The sequence below is a fragment of the Lynx canadensis genome, chromosome B3 (assembly GCF_007474595.2).
Source record: "Lynx canadensis isolate LIC74 chromosome B3, mLynCan4.pri.v2, whole genome shotgun sequence".
Taxonomy (NCBI): domain Eukaryota; kingdom Metazoa; phylum Chordata; class Mammalia; order Carnivora; family Felidae; genus Lynx; species Lynx canadensis.
Genome location: NC_044308.2, coordinates 27,745,886 through 27,772,433, shown reverse-complemented (window position 1 = coordinate 27,772,433; position 26,548 = coordinate 27,745,886). Strand labels below are relative to the sequence as shown.

Here is a 26,548-nt window from a genome sequence, read left to right as displayed (position 1 = left end):
TTATTTGTCTTCCCTTGTAAATTAAGGACTTCTTTTGTATTGCTTCTTTTAGGATCTGTCTTTGTCTCTATTATTTGCAAATTTAACTACAATATGTCTTGGTGCTGGCCTGCTTTTGTTGATTTTGATGGGAATTCTTTGTGCCTCCTGGATTTGGAGGTCTGTTTCATTTGTCAGATTAGGGAGGTTTTTGGCTATAATTTCCTCAAATGAACCTTCTGCCCCCTTCTCTCCCTTTTCCTCTGAGACTCCTATGATATCAATGTTATTACATTTTATGGAGTCACTGAATTCTCTATGTGATCCATGATACTTCTTTCCCTCTTTTGTTCTTCATTATTTCCCATAATTGTATTTTTTTATGTTACCTATTCATTCCTCTGCTTCTTCCATCCTTGTCATTACATCCAAGCAGTTTTGATAATTAGTTACTGCATTTTTTGATTTTGGTCTGATTAGTTTTTAGCTCTTTTATCTCTGTGGTAAGGGACTCCCTGGTGTATTCGATGATTTTCTCAAGCTCAGTTAGTTATGATTGTTGCTTTAAGTTCTGGATCAGGCATATTACTTATATCTGTTTCGATTAGATCCCTGGCTGTGACCTTTTCTTGTTCTTTCTTTTGGGATGAATTCCTCTGTCTTGCATTTTTTCTAGTTCTCTGTCTTCTTCTGTGTGTTAGGAAAGCCGTTATGTTTCCTGCTCCTGAGAGTTAATGGCTTTATGAAGAAGAGGTCATATAATGTCCAGGGCCTAGTGTTTCAAGAAGTGTCTCTGGTGCATATTTTATGCACTGTGCTGCTGTGTTACGGCTGCTCTTTCCTTCAGGTCAGTTCTCTGCAGTTTCTCCTTGCCTGCGGTGGGGAAAGTCTGGACCATTGCCAGAATATAGCAACTTTTAACTAGGTGTGCTCTTGTCTGCTTGTTAAAAGAGACTGGATTCTATTTCCACTAGAGCTAAAGCTTTGTAGAACTCCATGGTCCTTAGACATAGTGTGTGTGGGAATTTGTGCTGGTCTTCTGGAGAATAGGCCAGCGGCGCTGGTCCTTAGGCATACTTGCCCAAGAGAAGCACTACCAGCATAGCACAGGAGGGTGGAGCTTGGTGTAAGCAGTTTAGGAAGCCAGTATTGACGCTGTGGTATTTACTGAAGTTAGTTTATGCTGAGGGGCAGGGGAGGAAATGGCTCCAGCCAGCTCCTTTGTCCAGAGAGGGGAGTTCATGCTTGTTTCTGTTCAAGAAGCCCTCCCAGAGGAGGAAGCAGTTTCTCCTTGTGTGTCCCAAGCATCCTTCAGATTGCTGCTTTCACACTGTCTGGGTCCAAGTTGCTTGCCTGCCTGGAGCAGTGCAGTATACTTTGAGTTCTATCCCAGCCAGGCCAACTGAGTTTTAAAACTCCAAACTTTAGGGACCTAGCATGGCGGAGATCTGCACTCATCCCCTTGAGGAGGGTCTTGCCACACCAGGACTGATGCAGGTTTGTTCCAGAAGGATAGTTGTACAAAGTGCAGGAGGATGGGGTTTTAAGTAAAGTACACTAAAGAGCCAGTGTACAGGTTAGCCACCCTCAGCAGGTATCCCTGGGCCTATGCTGAGGTGTGGGGGAGGGAAATGATGCCCTCCACTCCTTTGTCCCTAGAGAGGCAATGCCACCTCTCTCAGATGCGCTCCAAGAAGGAGGAACGGTCTCTCCCAGCTCGGTCCACGGGATCCTCAGATCATGCCTTCTGCCTCCTGTCTTCTCTACAGGAGCACTGCAGCACCCTCAGAGCTTTATACTAGCCACACAATGGACCAACACTCCAGTCTTTGAGCCCCACTGGTTGCAGAAACTCAAGAAAATCAGCCTCTCGGGGCGCCTGGGTGGCTCAGTCAGTTAAGTGTCCGACTTCGGCTCAGGTCATGATCTCGCGGTTCGTGAGTTCAAGCCCTGCGTCGGGCTCTGTGCTGACAGCTCAGAACCTGGAGCCTGTTTCAGATTCTGTGTCTCCCTCTCTGTCTCTCTGACCCTCCCCCGTTCATGCTCTGTCTCTCTCTGTTTCAAAAATAAAACATTAAAAAAAAATTAAAAAAAAAAAAAGGAAATCAGCCTCTCTTTTTTTCCTAGTCAGTGGCTTTGAGGAAGTGTTTTCCTTGTGTATGCCTCAAGGCCTGTGTATACCTTGTGTATGCCTCTCTCTTGCCTCTCAACGACCAGGGCTCCCTCCTCTCTGCAGCACCCATGATCTGTTTCTTCCCCAAACCATGTCTCTGCACCTCCTACCTCCCTTGAGGTGGACTCTTCTCTCCCTCTAGTTGTGCAGTTTGTTCTTTCAGTCCTTAGATCGATGTCTTGGGTATTCAGAATGATTTGATATTTATCTAGCTATGTTCGAAGTACGAGACAAGCCTAGGGACCCCTGCTACTCTGCCATCTTAGCTGTGCCTCCATTAAACTTTTTATTTTAGAATAGTTTTTTTTTTAATTTTAGAATAGTTTTGATTTTAGAATAGTTTTCATTGCTTATTTGTTTTTAATGGTAGTTTTTATAGTTTTTAACAATAGTTTTTATATTTATAGTCTTTAGTTTTTATTGTTTTTATAGCTGTTCTTTGCTTGTTTGTTTGTTTGTTTGCTTTGGTTTGGGGGCAAAAATTTGAGCTCATTGGCAATAACACCTGGAAGCAGCACAGCTGGATGAACCACCTGTCTTGAATGGTATTGCTGGCCTGTAGGCTACTTTACTGCCTGCACAGCTCTCCTTGTGTGTGGCTCTGCCTCCAGCATCCTACCTGGTAGCTATGGTCCCTTGTCAAAGTTTCCCATCCTCCATCCATTTCCCTGAGTACTTTTCTTGCAGTCAGTCAGCTTCCAACTGACCCCCTTACACTCTAACCATTCACTCATCTCCTCATTATTGTTTTCACTCGACAGTGAATATATCCTGGAGATCACTCTACATTTCTTATCTTTTTTGAGCTGCACATTATTCCATTGACATCACACTCCATTATGTGTTTGCGTACCATGCAATCATCATCTGATCATGTCCCTTTTTTTTTTTATCTTGTTCTTCTCTCCTCCACACCTTCTTCACCTAGAATAGAAGGCCCAAGCGAACAGGTCCTGGGTGCACTGGCCCAGAGGTGGCTTCTACTACATATATTCTGCATGAAGAGCTCATGCTTTGGTGCTGGCCTCAGGAATAGAAGGCAGAGTGTGGAGGGGTCAGTCTCCTGGTTGAACAGGTCACAGCTAACTGGCTGCTGCACTAGATTTATGTTAGGTGACCATAGGACACTCACTTGTAAGTACAGAAAGTCTTATCTTCCTTTTCTTGGTCTTACCTTTGCCATCATCTGGGGAGGTCCTTGGAAGGGAAAATAGCATCAGTTGGTATATGTCTTGACCTTCTGTTAATAGTTCTTTTGTTTAATAATTTTTTTTAATTATTGTAGAATTATAAGATTTTAAGATGGGTATACAGGAGAAGGTTCTGTGGAGAGCCTGATGTAGATTGAGAGAGAGCTTACTCACTTCTTCTGCCTGCCCCATGGTGAACACACCAATCTTAGGGACCCTTTTTTGTGGTTTAAGAGCCTTCAGTCTCTGGAAATAAGCCCTGTTCTTGACCACCTTTAGATTCGTGGTGGGTTTTTAGTTCTGCAACTCTTGTGATATTAGAAGTAAACTCTACCTCTACACTGCAATATTCTGGAGAATGGGTCTTCTTTTTATTACCTCTTTAAAAGAGTTGTGTTCCAAAAGCAGGTTCAAGATGACTACTCAGAACTTGGTTTGGGTGCAAGAATGATGCTGCCTTTCTTTCTGCCTCTAGTGCTGCTCACAGAGGAAGCACCTTCCTCCTGTCTATGCAGTGGTGTCTTGTTATAACGTCTTATAACTCAGTTACAAACTTAAGAGGCAGGTAGCAAAAGTAAATAAAATTTGAAATTCAGTTATTCAGGTGTACTAGCCGCATGTGGCTAGTAACTAAATGTATAGCACAAACAATACATTTCCATCATTCCAGAGAGTTCTGCTGCACAGTGCTGATTAGACTATTTATTTTACACTAAAATGGCAAAGATATAGATTTTGTTTTCAGCACCAGACTTCTGTCTGTCTTTGCGGTGAGGTAAACTTCCTAATGCAACCTTCTGTTCCTTTGCTGTAGTCTTTAGAAGAAGTGTGTGACCTATTGCATGCAGCCCCATTTCAGAACATCTTGCCAAGAGTCCATGTGAAAGGTGAGTTTCTGTGCCTCTGACCAGGGAGTCCAGATTGCCTATGCAGTGTTGAGTGGTGACACGTGGTCTTTGTGACCAGAGAACTCAGTGCTAGTTTTGTTTGAGTTTGGTCCCTGTTCAGTCATAACTGAAGGTAACTGGAAATGTAACATAGTTAAATTAATATTGAATAATTGAAATATTTAAGACTAAAACGGTATATCTTGGATGTGCTTCAGAATAGCAGGGGACGTTGAGTATCTATGAAACAAGAGTGGCACGAGTTGATCCTCATTATAGCAAATGGGTACAGAGAGTTTTTGTACTATTCTTTGATTTTGATTACATTTATAATTTTTAGTGTTTAAAAAAATGAATGTTGAACAGAAAATCAGTTCTGTCATTTTGAGTTAAAATATCAAATGAACCAGTTTTCTAAAACAATGTTCAGAGAATCTATGTGTATAATTTTAAGGAATCTTCATGTGTTTCTTTGACAAAATTAAACTTCAGCAATCATTTTCCATGCAAAGGAACAGAAAGTTAAAAAAAAATTAAAATATTTTTTTCTACTGCAGAGGGAGAGAGACTTGATGCCAAAATGAAAAGACTAGAATCAAAGTACGCCCCACTGCATCTTGTCCCTCTGATTGAAAGACTGGGGACCCCTCAGGTAATGCATACTGTGACAGCTGTCACTGTGGCAGGTTTGGTATCCACATCAAACCACTGGCACGGCTGGGGCTTCAGAACACAGGTTCTGGATGACCCACCCTGGAAGGTGTAATGAGGTTGGATGGGTCCTCTCAGGCCTCAGTGTTTCCAGTGGGGTTTGTAACTGGACCTTGTCCCAGGATGATTGGGAAGTTTAAGTGAGCTAACATGTGCAAAGGGCTTAGGACATCACCTAGCATATAAGATGTACACAGTAAATGTTACTTTTTTGTGTGGTCTGTCCTTTCATGAAGAAGGCTTTTTTCATAGGTTTTTAATAACAGAAAGTGGGAGTCTCCTATAGGAGGCAAGGTGTCAGGGTAGAGTTCCATGATTTTATATCAGCTTAAGCTAGAGCTGGGTTTCATAGTTGTGGCACTGTCCCCAGTTTGGATCAGATAATTTTTTGTTGTGGGGGCTGTCTTATGAATTGTAGGATGTTGAACAGTATCCCTGGCACAACAGCCTCATGGAAATATAGCATAGAAGCAGCAGTGTGAAAAACACCTGAGGCAAATGAAAAGGAGAGTAGTTTACTCATCTCAGAGCGCATCTTGGAGGGATTGAGATCCTTGGAAGATTTCTCCAGGAACAAGGGAGCTGGCAGGCACCATTTCCATCCTCTGCCCCCAGCATAAACTCATGGCCACCTTCAGTATAGCCAGCACCATGTTGACACTTACTGCCTAACTTGCTAACATTGCTACCCCACTCCCCGCTGTGCTGCAGCAGATCCACGCCCTCTAGACAGGCTCACTTCAGTCCCAGTATAGCAGGAACCCCCTACAGAGGACTGGTGCTGCACAAACTTTGCTAATACCACCAAATACCAGGCTCCCCTGCCCCTCGCCATTACAACTCCTCCCCTCCAATATGCTCTTGGCCAGAGCCCATCCAGGGCAGTGCCACAGGCCTGGCAGTGTGCAAGTACCTTGACAAGGGTCAGTGCCAGTCCAGAATGACTCTTACCCTGGACAGAGGGAAAGATAACCACACACACAAGTCAAACGGTGGGCCTAGCAGTTGGCTGGGGGCAGACAACCAGTCTGGCTGCAGGCCCTGCCCACCAACGAAAGCTCAGGGGACAGTACAGGGAAAGCAGCTGTAGTTTGGTGCTACTGCATCTCTGGCAAACACCTAGTCTGACTCAACTCAAGCCCTAGGCAGCATGAGACTGGCCCATTAACACCACAGGGACCAAGCAAGTACCCACAATAGGCAAAGAGCCACTGCAGACAACTGAAGGAAAAGCTCAGCCACAACAGCAGGACATGCATAACATATATAGGAGACACACCTTAAGTGGCACTACAGGACCTCTTCATAAAAGCTACTTCTTTCGAGAACAGGAGACATAGCTGATTTTCCTAACACATAGAAAGAGACACAGAGAGTTCATTCCTGGGATGCAAGGGTGGTTCACTCACCACTAATCAATCAGTGTGATACATCAGTAAGAGAAAGGATAACAACCGTATGATCATCTCAATAGACTTAGAAAAAGGATTTAGCAAAGTACAATATCCATTCCTGATAAAAACCTTCAACAAAGTAGGTTTAGAGAGAACATACCTCAACATAATGCAGACTTTATATAAAAAACCCACAGTGAACATCATACTCAATGGTGAAAAACAGAACTTTTCCCCTAAGATCAGGAACAAGACAGGATGTCCACTCTCACCAGTTTTATTCAACTTAGTACTGGAAGGCCTAGCCATAGCACTCAGGCAACAAAAAGAAATAAAAAGCATCCAAGTTGGTAAGGAAGAAGTAAAACTTTCATTATTTGCAGATAACATGATACTATATATAGAAAACCCTAAAGACTCCATCATAAAACTACTAGAACTAATAAATGAATTCAGTATATTCCCAGGATACAAAATCAATGTACAGAAATCCATTGTACTAATCTGTACACTAATGAAGCAGCAGAAAGAAATATTTAGACAATCCCATTTATAATTGCACCAAAAATAAGATATTTAAGAGTAAACTTAACCAAGGAGGTAAAAGACCTGTACTCTGAAAATGATAAAATATTGCTGAAAGAAAGTGAAGATGATAGAAACAAATGGATAGATATTTCATGTTCATGGATTGGGAGAATAAATATTATTAAATATCCATATTAGCCAAAGCAACCTACAGATATAATGCAATCCCTATCAAAATACCAACAGCATTTTCACAGAACTAGAACAAAGAATGGTAAAATTTGTGTGGAACCACAAAGAAATCCCAAGTAGCCACAGCAATCTTGAGAGAAAAAAAACAAAACAAACAAAAAAGCTGAAAGTATCATAATTCCAGATTTAAAGTTATATTCCAGAGCTGTAGTAATCAAACAGTATGGCACTGGCACAAAAATAGAGATCAATGGAATAGGATAGAAAGTCCAGAAACAATGCTTCAATTATATAGTCAATTCATCTTTGACAAAGGGGGAAAAAATACGAAATGGGAAAAAGATAGTCTTTTCAACAAATGGTGTTGGGAAAACTTGACAACTACATGCAAAAGAATGAAACTAGATCACTTTCTTATGCCATATACAAAAATAAATTCAAAATTGTTTAAAGACCTAAATGTGAGACCTCAAACCATGAAAGTCCTAGAGGAGAACAAAGGCAGTAATTTTTCTGACATTGGCCATAACAACATCTTTCTAGATATGTGTCTTGAGGCAAGGAAAACAAAACTATAAAAATAAACTATTGGGATTTCATCAGAGTAAAAAGTTTTTGCATAACAAAGGATATAACCAACAAAACTAAAAGGCAAACTGCTGAATGGTAGGGGATATTTGCCAGTGACATCCGATAATGGGTTAGTATCCAATATATATAAAGAACTTATACAACTGACACTAAAAAACCAAATCCAATTAAAAATGAGCAGAAGACTTAAACAGATATTTCTCCAAAGAAGACATCCAGATGGCCAATAGACACATGAGGAGATAACATCACTCATTCATCATCAGGAAATGCAAATCAAAACTACAATGAGATATCATCTCACACCTCTCATAATAGCTGAAAGCCTAAACACAAGAAACAATAAGTGTTGGCGAGGATGTTGAGAAAAAGGAACTTTCTTGCACTGTTGGTGGCAATGCAAACTGGTGGGTCCACTTTGGAAAACAGTATGGAGGTTCCTCATTAAATTAAATAAATAGATAGATAGATAGATAGATAGAACTATATCTAGGATCCAGTAATCGCACTGCTGGGTATTTACCCAAGGAATACAAAAACACTAATTTGAAAAGTTAAACGCACCCATTTTTATTGCGATATTACTTAAAAAAAGCAAGTTATGGAAACAGCCCACATGTCCATTGATAAATGAATGGATAAAGAAGATATGGGGTGTGTATGTGTGCATGTATACATATATACATATACATATATATGTATATGTGTGTGTGTATATATATATATATATATATACACACACACACACAGTGGAATGTCATTCAACCATCAAGAAATGAAATCTTGCCATTTGCAACAATATGGATGGAGCTAGAGTATAATGTAAGTGAAATAAGCTAGTCAGAGAAAGGCAAATACAATGTGATTTCACTCATATGTGGAATTTACAAAACCCAACTGCAGAGAACAAACTGATGGTTGTTAGAGGGAAGGTGGGTGAAATAGGTGAAGGGGATTAAGAATAAAACACTTTTCTGAGGACACCTGGTTGGCTCAGTCAGTTGAGCACCTTACTTAGGCTGAGCCTTGTGAGTCTGAACCCCTCATTAGGCTCTGTGCTGACAGCTGGGAGCCTGGAGCCTGTTTCGGATTCTGTGTCTCCTTGTCTGTCTCTGCCCCTCCCCTGCTCCCCATTCGTGCTCTCTCTCTGTCTCTCCCGCTTTCTCTCTCAAAAATAAATAAATACACTTAAAAAAAAATAATTTTCTTGGGGCGCCTGGGTGGCGCAGTCGGTTAAGCGTCCGACTTCAGCCAGGTCACGATCTCGCGGTCCGTGAGTTCGAGCCCCGCGTCGGGCTCTGGGCTGATGGCTCAGAGCCTGGAGCCTGTTTCCGATGCTGTGTCTCCCTCTCTCTCTGCCCCTCCCCCATTCATGCTCTGTCTCTCTCTGTCCCCCAAAAAATAAACGTTGAAAAAAAAAAATTTTTTTTTTTAAAATTTTTTTTTTTTTTTTTTCAACGTTTATTTATTTTTGGGACAGAGAGAGACAGAGCATGAACGGGGGAGGGGCAGAGAGAGAGGGAGACACAGAATCGGAAACAGGCTCCAGGCTCTGAGCCATCAGCCCAGAGCCCGACGCGGGGCTCGAACCCACGGACCGCGAGATCGTGACCTGGCTGAAGTCGGACGCTTAACCGACTGCGCCACCCAGGCGCCCCGAAAAAAAAAAATTTTTTAAAAAAAATAATTTTCTTGATGAGCACTGAGTGGAATAGTTGAATCACTATATTGTATACCTGAAACTAATATGACACTGTCTGTTAACTACATTGGAATAAAATTTAAGAAAAAATTTTTTAGAACACAGTATCCCTGACCTCTGCTGACTAGATGCCATTCACCTCACCCCAAGCTGTGACAATCAAAAATGTCTCCACACATTGCCACATGTCTTCTGAAGGCAAAATCACTCCCAGTTAAGAACGGCTATAGTAGACAGTTCTCCTAGACTGAAGTATATTTAATCTAGTAAGACATATATGTAATAGCTGACATATTTATGTTGCTGATGCTTATTTCTAGAAGTCCTCTTCTGCAAATTAGGATAGTTTTCAAGTAAGTCAGAAATAAATCTGGGTAGTTTGGTTTCAGCAGTGAGCCTGCCATGGCTCATAACATTCCATCCTTTCTGCAGCAAATTGCAATAGCGAGAGAGGGGGACTTGCTGACAAAGGAACGTCTCTGCTGTGGCCTATCTATGTTTGAAGTCATCCTGACTCGGATCCGGACCTTTCTGGACGACCCTATCTGGCGTGGGCCTTTGCCCAGCAATGGAGTCATGCATGTGGATGAGTGTGTTGAGTTTCACAGACTTTGGAGTGCCATGCAGTTTGTCTACTGCATTCCTGTGGGAACACACGAGTTTACAGTCGAGTAAGTGTACTCAGTGGATGGGAAAAGTGGGAACAAGCTGGTGTTAGGCTCACATAGAAGACTACATTCCTCTGGAAGTGGACTAGAAGTTTTTCAAGTTGCTTTAAAGCTATTTAAGTGGAAGTTCTTAATGCTCAAGAGGTGACTCGGGGTGAAGTTTCTAGGTGTTCTCTGAACCCATGGAAACTTAAGTAAGTTAAGTTTTCTTAACTGTGCGTTTTCTAGATGGGGGTGTCCACAGCTTCATAGAATCATTGTTCTTGGAGGGTCTGTGATCTGAAAGAAGGTTAGGAAACAGCGTGCCAAAGGAACTCAAAAGAGACTTTTACCAAAAAGGACACGTCATCTGCTGCTTGGCGTTCCCTTCCTGGCCTGTTCCCAGTAGATCCCTTGGTCATTGAATTCTGGACACAGAGTTGTAAAAGACTTTATAATTGTTTGTTGATTGCTTGTTGTCCTTGTTGCTTCTTATTTCTAGGCAGTGCTTTGGCGACGGGCTCCACTGGGCTGGCTGTATGATCATTGTACTTCTTGGGCAACAGCGGCGCTTCGCTGTCCTGGATTTCTGCTACCATCTACTTAAAGTCCAGAAACATGATGGCAAAGATGAGATTATCAAAAATGTGGTATGTGGAAGAGAATCTTCCACTATGTGGAAGTTTCACAAAATATTTACTAAAAGTTATTGTTCTGGGAATGTTTTTCATCCCAATACATAAGGTGACACCAACTGAAGCTTTCTTTTCCAAAATGAATCTAAATATACTTGCTAAGTAAAGCAGTCAGGCAATTCAAATAGTAATTATTCCATTTTCTTTCTCTTTTTAGGGTACTTAGATCTGCTTCATATTATACAGCCTTATAGAATCTGCATTTTTAGATTATTGGCGTATTATTCCAGTTTCTGGCTTCCTTTGTTACAGTCAAAATGTGTGTGGTTTGTTTTGTTTTGTTTGATTTCTTTGTTATGACTGCTCTTTAGGCCTTTTTCCCTTTGTCATTTTATGGATTCTTTGTAATTCTAGAAAATACTCAGCCATTATCTTTTCAAATATTTTAGTTTTCTTCCATTCTATTTTCTTTTAGGACTGCAGTTACTTACTTGTTAGATATTCTTCTGGTTTCCATATCCCTTATCCTGTTAGTTTTCTAATTAGGTTCCAAATCCACAACAGATTTCCACAGGCTTAGTGGTTTAAAACAACACCCATTCTCTCACAGTTCTGTAGGTCAGAAGTCTGGGTACAGAATGACTCAACTGACTTTATTTATCATCTCAAGGCCAAAATTAGTGTGTCTGTAGCACTGTGTTCCTTTCTGGAGCCTCTGGGGATGAATCTGCTTCCAGGCTCATTCAGGTGGTTGGCTGGTTGCAGTCCCTTGCAGTTAGAGGACCAAGGTCCCCATTTCTTTACTGCCCATTGGCTTAATCCTTCTACTTTCCACATGAACCCCTCCAGCCAAGGCGGGTCAAGTCCCTCCCATGCTTCCAATCTATCAACTTTCCTTTCTGCTATATCTCCTGCCTCTACCTGAAGGAAGTTCTCTGCTCATATGATTAGGTTGGATTCACCTAGAAAATCCAGGGTAGTTTCCCCATTTTAAAGTCTAATCTTAACTACATTTACAGTCTCTTTTGCCATGAAAGGTAACATTTTCATAGGTTCTGGGGATTCAGGCATGGACGTCTTTGAGGGGCTACTCTACCTTCCGTATCTCCCATTTTCTTGTCTCTCTGGGCTGTTCCCAGAGTACTTTATTCAGTTATCTAATTCATTCAGCTGTGTCTAATCTGCTGTTTTTAGTTTTGAGAAATAGTAGTTTATTTTTAAATTTTTGATTCGGAGGATGCCTGGGTGGTTCAGTCGGTTAAGCACCTGACTTGATCTCAGGGTCATGAGTTCAAGCACAGCATTGGGCTCCACACTGAGTGTGAATCCTATGTACGTACATATATACATACATACGTGTGTGATGCCTACATATATGCACACATACATACATACATACTTACAAGTTTGATTTAGTTCAAATCTTGGTGGTAATTGATCATTTTATCTTCTTCACTGAATTTTTCCCTTTTTTTTTTTACACATTTGATGTATTATATTTTTTAATTCTAGTATGTGAGGCCTCAAAGGTTATCTCAAATTCTGAAATGTTTTGTGTGTTAGGTTTTTTATTTGCCAGCTCTTGTCCAATTGAACTTAATTTGGATTGCTTTTCTCCCAAGATATTTATTTGCTTCTCATCTCCACAGGCTGTTACCAACTTGGGGCCACATTAGCCTAATTAAAGGGTCCTGGCTTCATGGGGAGTCTTCAGGTGTAGCCCAGCTTGCTTACAGCCCAGGCCATCTCCTCATCTCACTGCTGCTGGTGGCATCTGTCCCTGAGGAGGTCCTGGCTTCTGCTTTACTTCCTGCATAGACAAAACCTGCAGTGCTTTTTAAAGTTTCTTCCTGTGTGTGTGTGTGTGTGCATGTGTGTGTCTGTCTGTGTGTGTGTGTGTGTGTGTGTGTGTGTGTTTTTATTATTAAACCAGGAGGATCTATCAAAGTATCCTGTCTATAATAACTGGAAATCTAAAACTTGTATTAGATTACTGGTCTTTCCCCACTGAACATGTTATCTTCATCTTTACATCACCAATTTTTAGCACACAGCAGGTTCTTAATACCTGTGTGTTGAATGAATAGGTCTAAGTTGTAAAAGTAAATCTACTATCAGTAGTATGAAACCAATAGAGAAATGTATTTAAATGCAAAATACATTCATTGTCCAATAGGTACATTACAGAGATGTGTGCTAGTAGTTTGCTATAATTTTTGAGAAAATGTGAAAATTCTGACATTTTGAAACATGAAGAATAAATGTACATGTTTTAATAATAAAACATCCTAATTTTAACTGTTGCAGCCATTGAAGAAAATGGTGGAGAGAATTCGCAAGTTCCAGATCCTAAATGATGAGATAATTACTATCTTGGACAAGTACTTGAAGTCTGGTGATGGAGAAAGCACACCTGTGGAGCATGTTCGCTGTTTTCAGCCACCTATCCACCAGTCCCTGGCCAGCAGCTGAGGACATGTACATCATGTTTTTGAAGAGTCCCAGTACTGACTGCATTTAATAACTCTAAGGGCATGTTTTTCTTTCCATAAACTATTTAGTAAGATTTTTAGTGACTATTTTTCAGTATCTCTGTGCCTGTTAAAGGGGGTACTTTTCAATTTAAAAGCTTAATTTTATAAAATTATTTTTCTAGACTAAAATTGTATATGCCTTTGGTAATTAGAAAGTCTGAGAATATTAGCTGCTAATTGTTGCCATCATGTTCTTACAGAATTATTTTGCATTTTTCTATGGAATGTTCCAACAACTAGCTATGTCAAAATGCTGCTGAGTTCATCCATATATTCCTTAGCAAAGGATCAGTAATGTTTGGGGAAAGATTTATGGACTTAAGAAACTTAATACCAGCTCATTGTAATAAAATCCACTACCAATTAGAATTAAACTTAATGCTTATTTAGCTTTTGTTTAGGGATTTTTCTGATGGTCTTTTATGAATAACCTTTTCTAAGTCATTGTTCCTTTTTTTGTGTCAGTGTTTCAGAAAATAGTGAACTTGATTCCTCTGCTTCTACTAAATCCAGTTGTGACAGTCTAATTTGTAAGGTATGATTTAAAGGTTACAGAAATCAAACTAATAAAACTTAATTGTGTTCATTCATTTAGTGTTGTTGATAAGGTTTTGGAGTGATGGGGGTCTGGAGCCAATGGCCAAGAAAGAATTCTTGAGACATCTTTGGTGCAAAAAAGTGATTCTGTTGGGGTGCCTGGTGGGTCCATTGGTTAAGCGTCCAACTCTTGGTTTGGGGTCAGGTTATGATCTTGCTGGTTTCATGAGTTATGATGAGTTTCATGAGTTTCATGAGTTATGATCTTGCTGGTTTCATCAGGCTCCATGCTAGCAGCCCAGAGCCTGCGTGAGATTCTCTCTCTCCTTTTTCTCTCTGCCCCTCCCCTACTCACCTTGTCTCTGTCTCTCTCAAAATAAATAAATAAACTTAAAAAAAATTTTTTTTTAAACATGATTTTATTAAAGCATGAGGACAGGACCCATGGGCAGAAAGAGCTGCCCCGGGACAGTGAGGAGAGACTGATTATATACCTGGGAGTTGGGGGAGGTAAAGGCAAGGGGAAGTTTCCAAAGAGATTTTCATATGCTAAAAAAGAATCACAGGATACTGGAGGCCTAGCTATTGTCAGGCTAAGGATATTTTTCCCTCTAGCAAAGCATTAACACTAAGACAGTAGGGGGTTCCTAGAGAAATGTTGTACTCTGTATTTACCTCAAGTATTTGTCAATGGGCTGCAGGTTCTAAGGAAATTTAATTTTACCTGCCATTTCCTTCCTGCCTTTGTTCCCCATATCACTATGGAGGAGAGGGTGATGTTGGGGCTCCAGGTAACTTGAGTCTACAGGTTTCTGAAGATAAGGCTATTGATAAGATTGCCTTTTTCTTATAATTTACTAAGATATTTGTAAACTGATGGAGACTCATGTCCTGTATGACTGTGATCTCTATCAGTTAACCATTTGTTTTCTTTACTTTCCTTTGATCTTGGGCAGCCAGGAGTGCCTGAGAAATATCACACATATGGTGGGGGGGGGGTGTTTGTGGGGTGTCAGCTTACCTTATGCTCTCTCATTTTGTGACCCTATGCCCTCGTTTGGGCAAGGTACTTTACTTATCCCAGTGCACACACCTGGCTCAGTAGGTCTGAGTCTAGGTCACCTGCAACCTTGCAGGAAGGGACAAGACCATGATAGGGAGTAACTGCCGTATGGCTTTGGAAACACACCACTAAAACCAAATCCAGCAGCATCATACATGCTACTAAAAATAAAGTCTGTGAACTATTCCATTCTACTCTTTAACCTTGACTTATTATGAAATGAAACTATTCTTTACAAAAAGTTGCCTAAAAATGTTGCTTTTGATAATGTGAACTAATGGCAGATTGAGGTAGTATCTGTGCTCACTCTATACTGAAAGTATAGAATATGTTGAGGAATTATCATTAATGGCTAAATTTAAGTAATTCATTTAATAAGTTCTGTAAGATTCTATTATAAACTAAATCATATGTAGTAAACATTTATGTACAAGACAATTTCAAGTGTTATAAGATGTTGAAATAAGAATTCATTAAACTATGCATTCTCAGTGAATGCAGTATCACACCCAACGGAAGTGAAAATTGATTCTTACTCTATTATGTACAAAGTACAGATACACAGTACATAAACATATAGAATATGTGAGAAGTAAGGGAAATGATTCATTTTCAGAAATACCAAATAAAAGCTGTGCTGTCTTGTTAGGTTTACAACTTATTGGAAAAATGTATGAATACCTCCCCACCACCACCACAATGGAGTCCCAAACCTTTAGACACTTCACTTCCTGTTTTTTTTCCCCCTTTCCATTTTGTGAGCTTATTTTCACAGGTTGCATGTGCCAAAGAACAAAGGGAAGAGAGACTAAAAGTCTCTGTGACACCTCAGGGAATGTACATTTGTTCCAATCAGACTACTTCTTGCCTTAAGGGTGTAGGGGATGTCTAGGTAAGGCTATAACCTCTGTAGTACTCAGCCAATGAGGAGCCAGAGAAGGGACTTGCATGTTAGGAGATAAATTGCTATAACTGCCCTGAGTGTGCCTTCCGGTCAGACACTAACTTTCTCAAGAATGTTGATTAAAGCCTCACTTCACTGTGCTCCAAGTCTCCGCATCCCTCCTTTGATTGGGTTGGTGGGCCTATTTCTCACAATTTGGGGGCTTGTCCAGTATTCACCTCAACCTGCGGGGTCCAAGTTCTGAGAAAGGGGAGACACGTCCCACCCTGGTTTGGGTGGCCTTTCCATGGGAGGACCCCTGGCCTCTGCAGGATCCATGGAGCTCGAGACTTTTTACCTTTGGAGACAGAAGAAGTGATGCTGGGGGAAGGGTAAAAGACAGGTACCACAGCGACCTGGTAATTCCGTGCATGGTCCAAGATAGGAAAATTAGACTAAGTACTGCTTGGGGGTCAGGAAATCTTTGGAGGCTATTTGTGACTGAGATCTATCCTACATACGAAGTGAATGTAGAGTCTCCATCTGCAGTTTCGTTCTCCCAAGAGGGGAATGGAGGGAAACGGCTGGAGACAGACAAAGCGAGTCCTGGAGAGTGCAAGAAACCTCCATTGAGAGTGGTTGAGCACCCCAGGGAAACTCAGAAGCAAGAACTAACCTGGTTGAGGATGGGGAACAAAAATTCTAGGCCTAGGGATAAGGGGAGAGACACCCAGAAAGAGGTGGGGTCTCGTCAGGTTCCTCCACATAGTCCCCAGAGTACTGGGAGGATGCTCCTTGTACAAGGAACAAGGACAAACCTAAAATAATCAAACTCTACTGCATTGCTTGGACTAAAGACCCAATTCAATGACTGTTTTTTGGCCCATTTGGCTCAGCGGAAGACTGGGTCTATGGCTGTGGTACTTCATGTGAATGACAAAAGTTCCAGTACAAGGGAGGAAAGGGACTAACTATGCTCTCTGCTGGTTATCAAGAGCTCTCCCTATGTTTTCAAGAGTGAAATGAGAGAGATCTCAGGTTTCTATTTCAAAACCATGACTGTAAGGACTGAGACTGAGGAAACATGGGATCTTCTTCTTCAGTCCCCAAGGACTCTCCCTTGGGATGCCTTTTATCCCCCCCTGGAATCAATTCAGATTGCAAGATCTAAGGAAAAAAAAAAAAAAGGATCTTTTATATTACTGCCTGGCCTCGATACTCATTAGGAGATGAGGAAAAATGGCCCATTAATGGGACATTAAATTTTAATACAATCCATCAGATCTCCTCTGCAAGAAATAGGACAAATGGACAAACAGGACAAATGGAGGTACCCTGTGTCCAGGCTTTCATGACCCTAAATAAGGATCCAGAATTGAGGGCCTCTTGCAGAATGTGTTTACCCAAATGTGTTTGGCTAGTAAACTCCCTCCTGATATATTGGATGATTGTCTAAATAGGCCTCCTCCAAATAAACCCAGGTTGCCAGAGGAAACAGGCCATTCCTAATGAAGGGGACTCTGACACTCTCACTGTTCCTCCTAATAGACTCTAGCTGTATGTGGGGGTTTCTTCCTCATTCATTTCCTGGGTTAATGACTATGATAATTAGAGCTAATTGGTTAGTCTACCTCAGGGGAGAGACTTTAAGGAATATTCCCAAGCAGCTGCTGAAACTCCTTCCTTTTGTTTCAGGGAAATTCCCTATCTTCTCCAGCCTGATACAGACTCCATATTTCCACTTAGGTGGAAAAAAACATTGGCACCTGCTCCTCTGTTTGAGCTGACGAGGTTTAGAACCAGGAATCTTCTTTCTCTGCCTTCTGCTAGCACCTCATCTCTTCTGCCTTCCCCTCCTCCTCCTGTTTCTGCACACCTATGGTGCAGCCTGCATGACTGATTATATACCCTCCTCTCTGTCTCTGGCACCATTGGCTCCTCCTCCCACCCTTGATGTCAAGGAGTGAAGAGCACTCACTTGGACCTCCCACTTCAGATTCCCCCACCGGTAAAAGCTGACAATTGACTGACTTTTAAGTGGACACAGGTGGAACATAACTCATGTATTGAGTCAGCATTAAATATGAAGCTTGTTTTCTCAGCCAGAGTGTTCAGCCAGCTGAACAAAAGTTTCCCAACGTAGACAATGGGACAGGGTTGATTGGGACATTGATCTTGGGGACAGGGTTAGGATGCAGGATTTAAGAGAGCTAATAATCAAAAGGATCAGGAATAATCAAAAGGATCAAATCTACTCCAAGATATCAGAATGTTGCCAAGGCTTTTGAGATACAGCAAGAGAGGAGTACTACATGGTAATGAGAAAGAACGAAATATGGCCCTTTGTAGCAACGTGGATGGAACTGGAGAGTGTGATGCTAAGTGAAATAAGCCATACAGAGAAAAATAGATACCATATGTTTTCACTCTTATGTGGATCCTGAGAAACTTCATAGAAACCCATGCAGGAGGGGAAGGAAAAAAAAAAAAAAGAGGTTAGAGTGGGAGAGAGCCAAAGCATAAAAGACTCTTAAAAACTGAGAACAAACTGAGGGTTGATGGGGATTGGGAGGGCGGGGAGGGTGGGTGATGGGTATTGAGGAGGGCACCTTTTGGGATGAGCACTGGGTGTTGTATGGAAACCAATTTGACAATAAATTTCATATATTGAAAAAAAAAAAAAAGATACAGCAAGAGAAAGAGGAAACCCCAACTGCTTTCTTACAGAGGCTTAGGAAATGAGCTAATTGGAAGTATTCAGGCCTATATCTGGAGGACCTAGTGGGGCAAGGTCTCTTGAAGGTTAATTTTGTAACTAGAAGTTGGCCTCATATTGCCAGAAGGTTAAAAAAGATGGATACATGGAATGAGGAGCAGATAGAATTGCTCAGGGAGATTCGAAAGATTTGTAAAGAGGGATGAGGAGAGAAAAAAAATAGAAGGCAAAGATTATGGTAACTACTGTGGAGAAAATGAAAGGAAAGGGGAAATAGAGAACCCCCTGGAGTGGGGGATGATGAGGAAAACAAGGGCAAGAGAAATGTAGCTTCAATAAATCTTACAGCTTGCAGCCCACTGATAGACATCTGAAACATGCAGAGCATGACCTTCCTTGAGGAACATATGGTTACCTTAATGCCTTAATATATTTGTTTTACTACCTAGGTTTACTGAAGGTCAAATTAGATATTGTTGGATATCTAATGAGATAAAATGCTAAAGCACTGATTACTAAACCTCAGTTTATGCTTTTAACTTCTTATTGCAGAGAAACTAAGGCTATTTGGGTCTGTTTGTAAACATGCTTTGTGCTTAATAGATTCATAAATTTGCCATCTAAAGAATTCTGACGAATGGTTCACAACTGGTAACTACTTAGTTTTCACATGGAGACTAAAGTTTCTAAGAGTTAAAATTCTGCTAACTGTAGTTAAGACTGATGGAAATAAGTAAAGCAACTCTGTAGAGAAGTAGATGTGTAAGAAAGATATAAGAAATGGAAATATATTTTTGTTGAAGGTAAAAAAAAAAAAAAAAGTAATTTTGTCCTGAATGGAGAGAAATGGCTTGGGACAAAATCTGAATACAAAGGACATTGTAGAAGGTTGATGAAGGGAAATCTTTGGAAAGGAATTTTATGTGTGATTAGGATAGACTAAGGTTAAAATGAGTGGATTTTATTTTTATTTTTTTTAATCTTTATTTTTGAGAGAGAGAGTGAGCAGGGAAGGAGCAGAGAGGGAGACACAGAATCCAAAGCAGGCTCCAGGCTCCAAGCTGTCAGCACAGAGCCCGATGCGAGGCTTGAACTCACGAACCGTGAGATCATAACCTGAGCTGAAGTTGGCCGCCCAACCAACTGAACCACCCAGGTGCCCCATAAATGAATGGATTTTAAAGGTACACTGGTATAAGATTAAAATTGCTCATCCTTTAATCCAAAGGCTGGGAAAATGGTGGTGATACCCTCGCTGCTGGCATTTGTGTTGCTTCTGCAAGGCAGAGGAATGGATGACTGATATATAGGGATTTTACCGAGATACATGGGAGCCATTTTGCTACACTTAGCAAAGTGTATGCTGACTTGTATAAATCTAGATACTTTAAAGTAGGGGTGACTTGGTGTCTTGGTTGAGCGTCATGATCTTGCAGTTTGTGGGTTCGAGCCCCACATCAGGCTCTGTGCTGACAGTTCAGATCCTGGAGCCTGCATCGGGTTCTGTGTCTCCCTCTCTCTCTGACCCTACCCTACTCACGCTCTCTCTCAAAAATAAACATTTAAGAATTTTTGAGGGGCGCCTGGGTGGCTTAGTCGGTTGAGCATCTGACTTCAGCTCAGGTCATGATGTCACAGTCCATGAATTTGAGCACTGCATCGGGCTGTGTGCTGACAGCTCAGAACCTGGAACCCACTTTGGATTCTGTGTCTCCCTCTCTCTCTGCTCCTCCCCTGCTCATGCTCTCTTTCTCTCTCTCTCAAAAATAAACATAAAAATTTTTTTTTTATTTTTAAAAATTTATATCCAAATTAGCATATAGTGCAACAATGATTTCAGAGGTAAATTCCTTAGTACCCCTACCCATTTAGCCCATCCCCCCTCCCACACCCCTCCAGTAACCCTCTGTTCTTCATATTTATGAATCTCTTGTTTTGTCCCCCTCCCTGTTTTTATATTATTTTTGTTTCCCTTCCTTTATGTTCATCTGTTTTGTCTCTTAAAGTCCTCATATGAGTGAGGTCATATGATTTTTGTCTTTGACCAATTTCACTTAGCATAATACCCTCTAGTTCCATCCATGTAGTTGCAAATGGTAAGATTGTATTCTTTTTGATTGCTGAGTAATGCTCCATTGTATATATATACCACATTTTCATTATCCATTCATCCATTGATGGACATTTGGGCTCTTTCCATACTATGGCTATTGTTGATAGTGCTGCTATAAACACGGGGGTGCATGTGTCCCTTCGAAATAGCACACCTGTATCCCGGGGATAAATGCCTAGTAGTGCAATTGCTAGGTCGTAGGTAGTTCTATTTTTAGTTTTTTGAGGAACCTCCATACTGTTTTCCAGAGTGGCTACACCAGCTTGCATTTCCCCCCCCCCAAAAAAAATTTTTTTAAATGGACACCCATGTGGCTAGAACATATTTATGTGGGCATTGCTGAAAAAGGCAAGGGAATAGACCTTGATGTGGCCCTTTTAGCCCCACTCAGTGGCCGATATTATCCTTACAAAGAAAAGGTTTTCAAATCCCTGTTGGGCCAAGATAAAATTATTCCATCCTCTACAACCAGGGGAGTCTTGCTTGATTGTAGTCAATACCCCCAAAGTCCCATAGGCAGCAGAGAGGGGTGAGAAATTAGGGAAGACAAGGTCAGCTTTCAGAGGTAGGGTCAAGCCTGGATAAAAGTGACTACTCCCAGCACCTTGTGAGACTAACAGGACTTTTTGGCTGCCAGTCGCATAGCCAACCAAAATGCAGGGTCAGGAGATAAGGCTTCTGGCCCACCATAAGAAATTGAGATAAGGGTTCTCTTTTCCTCTTTTTCTTAGAAATGGACAATTCCCCAACCAAGACCAATAAAAAATTGACATGATTTTGATCTACAAACCCTAAAGAAAAAGGGACTCCTTTTCTTTTGTACCAAGGCGTGGCCCCAATACAAATTGGCCTGGCAGCCACAGGGAAATATCAATAATACTATCCTACAATTGGACTTGTTTTGCAAACATGAGGGGAAATGGGGGGTGGGAGGAATCCCTTTTATACACATTGTTTTGGGGCCTTAAAAAAATCAAGATACTTGTAAGCAGTGTAAGGTCAATCCTTACTGGTAACCTTTTCCAAAGTCTAGCAATCAAGAGAGGAAACAAGGGCCTGTACCCAAAGCCGACCTTAACGAAGAAGGAAGGGAAGTCTTCCACCTCAACCTCCTCCTCCTTGGGTCCTTGATCCATATATCCAGACTTAAAAATGAGCACTTCTGCTCCCTGCTGCCCACCTTATCCAGGCCCTCCCCATGGTGTAACAGGCATGTTTCCTCTACAAGAAGCTAGGGTGCTGGAAGGAGAAACTCAAGTAGGTACCACTATAAGATTACAAGTACCTTTTTCATTACAAGATTTAAGTTGGATAAAAGGATGTCTAGGTAAATTTTCTGATGATCCAGGTAAGTATATAGAGGCTTTTCAGAATATTCATGTATGTTTTAACATGGAAAGATATAATGCTTTTGTTGAATCAGACTCTTAATGAGAAGCATGGTGTTCTGCAGCAGCTGAGAGATCTAGAGATGGGACTGGAGGTCCTATAGGGGACTTCCAGTTCCCTACTGGAGCTCAGGCAGTTCCATCCCAAGATCCTAATTGGGACTATAATAATCCCATTGGGTAATGGTATCGCTGCCACTTCCAAGCCTGTGTTTTGGAGAAATTAAGGAGGTCTAAGTTTAAGCCCTTAATGCTAAATTAGCCAGTATTCTACAGACACAGAATGAGAGCCTGGTGACTTTCCTGGAAAGGTTAAAGGAGGCTCTCATTAGAGGGCTATCTCCTCTGATACCCTCTGAGGCTGAGATGATGCTAAAGGACAAATTTGCCATTCAGTTGGCCCAAGATATTTGGAGAAAGCTGCAAAAATTTGGCTGTTGGCCCAGAAGGGACCCTAGAGGTGCTCTTATGAGCACTTATGAGTATATTACAACCAAGATCAAGAGGAGAATAAGGAACAGGAAAGGAGGCCTAAGAAAAAAATCTGAGGCCTAGTTGCAGGCTTAGGTATTATTTCAGACCAGACTTCCCGAGGTCCTGGCACTAAGTGCCATTTATGTGGCCATTCAAGGCACTGGAAACGAGAATGTTCTCAGAGGGGACAATTGAAATCAAAACCCAGTATGCAATGCCCCTTGTGTGGAGACAATTGCTGGAGATCTTAATGCCCTCGGGGATCTCAATCTGCCAGGGCTCAGATAACCAGTGTCCCTGAAAGGGACAGATGGGGCCTGGGGCTCTTTACAGTGGCTCCCCCAAACCAACTATATATTGGAAACCCAGAGTCTCACATACCTCTGGATATAGAAGGAAAACCAATTGATTTCCTTCCTGACATCAGAGTCACCTTTTCTGTCCTTCTTTCCACTTCTAGCCAACTATTCTAATGCAGCATAATGATTGGAAGCATCTCTGGAAAACTTATGACTAAATTTTTCTCTCAGCCTCTGGGATGCATATGGGGGAGACAATTTTTTTCACATTAAAAATTTATTTTTCAGAGAGAGAGAGAGCATGAGCAGGGGAGGGGCAGAGAGAGAGACACACAGAATCCAATGCAGATCCAGGCTCTGAGCTGTCAGAACAGAGCCTGATGTGGGACTTGAACCCACAAACTGTGAGATCAGACCTGAGCTGGAGCTGGACACTTAATGGACTGAGCCACCCAGGCACTCCCACATTCTTTTTTGATAATGCCAGGGAGCCCCACTCCCTTACTAGGAAGAAACATTATGACTGATGAGGGAGCATAAGGCAAGCTGAAGGCAAAGTATAAGCTAACAGCCCCCACCACCCCCAGGTGGAATATGTGTGATGTTCCTCGGACACTCCTGGCTGCCCAAAAACAAAGGAAAGGAAAGAAAACAAATGGTTGATAGAGATCACAATCATGCAGGACAGAAGTCTTCTTCAGTTTATGGATAACTTAGTAAACTGCAAGAAAAAAGCAATCTTATCCATAGCTTAATAAAAATCTATAGACTCCATTTCCTGGAGCCCTAATATCACCCTCATCAAGATGTAAGGGGTTTTCAGGGCAAGTACTTATCACTATGGTGATGGAAAAAAAGACAAATGAAAAATTAAATTCCCTTACTGCCTACAGTCCAACTGACAAGTCCTTGAAACAGGCAGAGTGACCTTCCTCTATGAGTTCAGCTGCCTCGATGATGACACTTTAAGGGCAAAAGGGAATCTTGGCTTATCATCTTGACCCCCCCCCCCCCAGGATCCTGTGAGTCTCCTTAAACATATTAAAATTCTTTTGCAAACCTCCTTTAGCTTTAATTCCTAAGAATATGTTGGCAATTATACTCCAAGCATATGGCTCTTATACATCTGAAGGGTCTCATGACTGAGGTTTTACTAAGCAGCAATGTTTTCCTAACTAGCCCCTCAAGGTACTGGAAACCTTCCTTCCAAAATTCCTTAGAGACTTACACTGTAACTCCTTCCCAACCTGAAGGTATATAACCACTCTTCACAACCCCAGTGCAGCTCTTTCTGCCCGTAGCATGTGGGCTGCACTGGGGTTGTGAAGCGTGGTTATATGCTATGGAGTTGGGGAAAGTAAAGAGGAAGTTTCTTAAAGGAATTGCCATATGCTAACGAAGACATTACTGGAGGCCTAGCTATTGTCAAGCTAAGGTTGTTTTTTCCTTTAGCAAAGCATTATCCATAAGACAGTAGGGAGTTCCTGGAGATTAGGCTATTGATGATTGCCCTTTTCTTGTAATATTACTAAGATATTCGTAAACTGATGCACACTTTTTCAGTTTAACCATTTGTTTTCTGTCCTTTCCTTTGTTCTTGGGCAGCCAGGAGTGACTGAGGAATATCACATATCCCACCTGGGGGTGGGGGATGTGGTACCTTATCCTTTGCCTTCAGCCTGCCTTATGGTTCCTCAACTCCAAAACCCCATCATGAATTACAGGCTATAGTGCTGCTAGCTCCAGGATGGATAAACATTTGCCTAAACTTATAGTAATTTAAATATCAAATATCAATCTTTCCTTGAGGTAAATTACACCTCATGGAATGCTTATGGAAACTGGATGGCCAAAGAAGGAATTGAGGATTGAGGACCATGAACTCTTTCAGAAGCTTAATTATTCTATTCAACAGTATCACAAGATCCAAATAAGTATGGAAGAGGGAGGAAAAACTATAGTTAAATTGATTTAAAAATATATATATGACCAGACATGTCAGGGATTGTTTTGAATGGCTACAATATGTCTTTCCTTCCCATGGTGTGATCTCCTCCTGTTACAGAACCAGGCTGGAATGCTGGCAGAAAAACCAAGCAGCACTCGGAGATCTTGGTGGATCAGAGATTTATTTAACACCAGTTGGCTCAGAGGAGGCCGTTTCTCCCAAAGATCTGAGTGCCGAATGCAAGTGGGAATGGTAATTTATAGTTGTCAGCTTCCATATCTGTGGGGTTTTTCGCGTGCATGGCAGGGCAAGAAGAACCCAGAAGAGGGGTCTCCAAGCTAGAGACCAGAGCTTGTTTTAGTTCCATCGGCCATCTTGTGGTGTAAAACTTTATTCATTTTCCCAACACTCCCTAGGAGGCATTGCATTTAGAATATTAATGCTTGTTGGTATGGTATTCTTTTTATATGTCATTCATAGATGCCATTGCATATGCCAGAAAAATAGGACAAAATTTTGCTGAGACATTCCAAATAATTTCTCATTGTATCAGACCTCTGGCTTGACCTCTGAACTTGCCCTGCCATTCCATTATTACCACCCCCTCAGCAGGAAGCAGTTAAGATTATTGTCCCAATTCCTAATGGCAGTGTGGAGTCACATGTTCAAAGGGGGAATATGATAGGAAAAAAAAGGATTCAGTAGAGAGGGAAAGGTTAGGACCCAAGGTGCCTGGGTGGGGGAAAACATACTTTGGAACAATGCTGGGAGCATCTGACCACAGCAAACCTCCTCAGGCATAAGGTTCCTTTTAAGAATGTAACAGACACTACCTACTCCACTTCAGGTTTCCCTCAGGAATTGGACAATCCAGCTCCTAGAACTATCAAGCCAGTAAGTTGGAAGGAACAGGAGGAAAGATAGGGGGGCTGACCAGAATCTTACAAATTTCTGTGCCTTATGGCTAAAATAACCTGTTATTATTGGAAGATAAACCTGTGAGGAGAGCCAACACTTGCTGAGTATGTTTGTGACTTCAAACATAAAGGAAATATAAATGAAAATGGAATCAACTTAGAAGAGGGATTGTGAGAAGGGAGAGGATTCATCTTCAGAAATAACAAGAGCTGTGCTTTATTTATGTATAGTTGCAGGTACAACCTATTGGATATTTACAACCCACACCCCCTCCACCCACCACAATGGAGTCCCAAACCTTTAGACGCTTCACTTCCTGGTTCTTCCCCTCTGTTTCGCAGGCTGCATGTGCCAAAGAACAAAGGGAGGAGGGACTGAAAGTGTCTGCAACTCCTTAGGCAATTTATTTTCATAAATCGTCTGCTGTAAGTGCCCTCAGTGTGCCTTTCGGTCAGACACTTGCTCTTGAAAGGACATCGATTAAAGCCTTGCTTCAGATGCTCCAAGTGTCCATGTCCCTCCTTCGATTGGGTCGGTGAGCCTATTTCTCATAGTGTATCTGTGATACTAAGATTACATGGGAGAGGCAGTTAGGAAAAAAAATGTCTACAAAGGCTCTTTACAGGATTAATAAGAAAATGGTGACGAAAAGGAAATTTATTTCATGAAATTTGGGAGACTAACTCGGTCCTGATAAAGCCAATGCAGAGCTGTGTGGGATTGGTGCCATTACCATAGTGAGGCTCTGGCGACCTCCAGGCAAGGACAGTGAGGCACCTGTGGTGACTGGTTAGTGGAGGTCAAGCTGTGTGACCTGGGGTAGGAGCAGCAGAGTGGGAACAAGCCTGTGTTCTTCCTATTACCCAGTGGATAGTGTCAACTGTCACTTTTATACGGCCAATTGCTATGATGATCTGTTTTGAAGCTGGATGGGAGTTCATTATATAATATTCTACCTTTTTGCATACATTTGAAATTTTCCATAAACACTTTTTCATGGATGTTTTTAAAAGGTCAAAATATATAGTGGTCTACACAAACTCTTA

At 41.4% G+C, this 26,548-nt stretch overlaps 1 protein-coding gene across 2 annotated transcripts in view; it reads left to right on the top strand.

Annotated features, from left to right (window-relative positions):
- Positions 1–13,753, top strand: part of CYFIP1 (cytoplasmic FMR1 interacting protein 1) — a 133,933-nt gene extending 120,180 nt beyond the window's left edge. For both annotated transcript variants that reach the window (XM_030317599.2, XM_030317600.1), the window contains exons 27-31: positions 4,157–4,229; positions 4,787–4,881; positions 9,780–10,018; positions 10,497–10,644; positions 12,937–13,753. In XM_030317599.2, coding sequence (XP_030173459.1) covers positions 4,157–4,229; positions 4,787–4,881; positions 9,780–10,018; positions 10,497–10,644; positions 12,937–13,101 — 720 coding nt within the window. In that variant the 3' untranslated portion in view covers positions 13,102–13,753. The remainder of the gene's footprint in view (positions 1–4,156; positions 4,230–4,786; positions 4,882–9,779; positions 10,019–10,496; positions 10,645–12,936) is intronic.
- Positions 13,754–26,548: the final 12,795 nt, after the last annotated feature.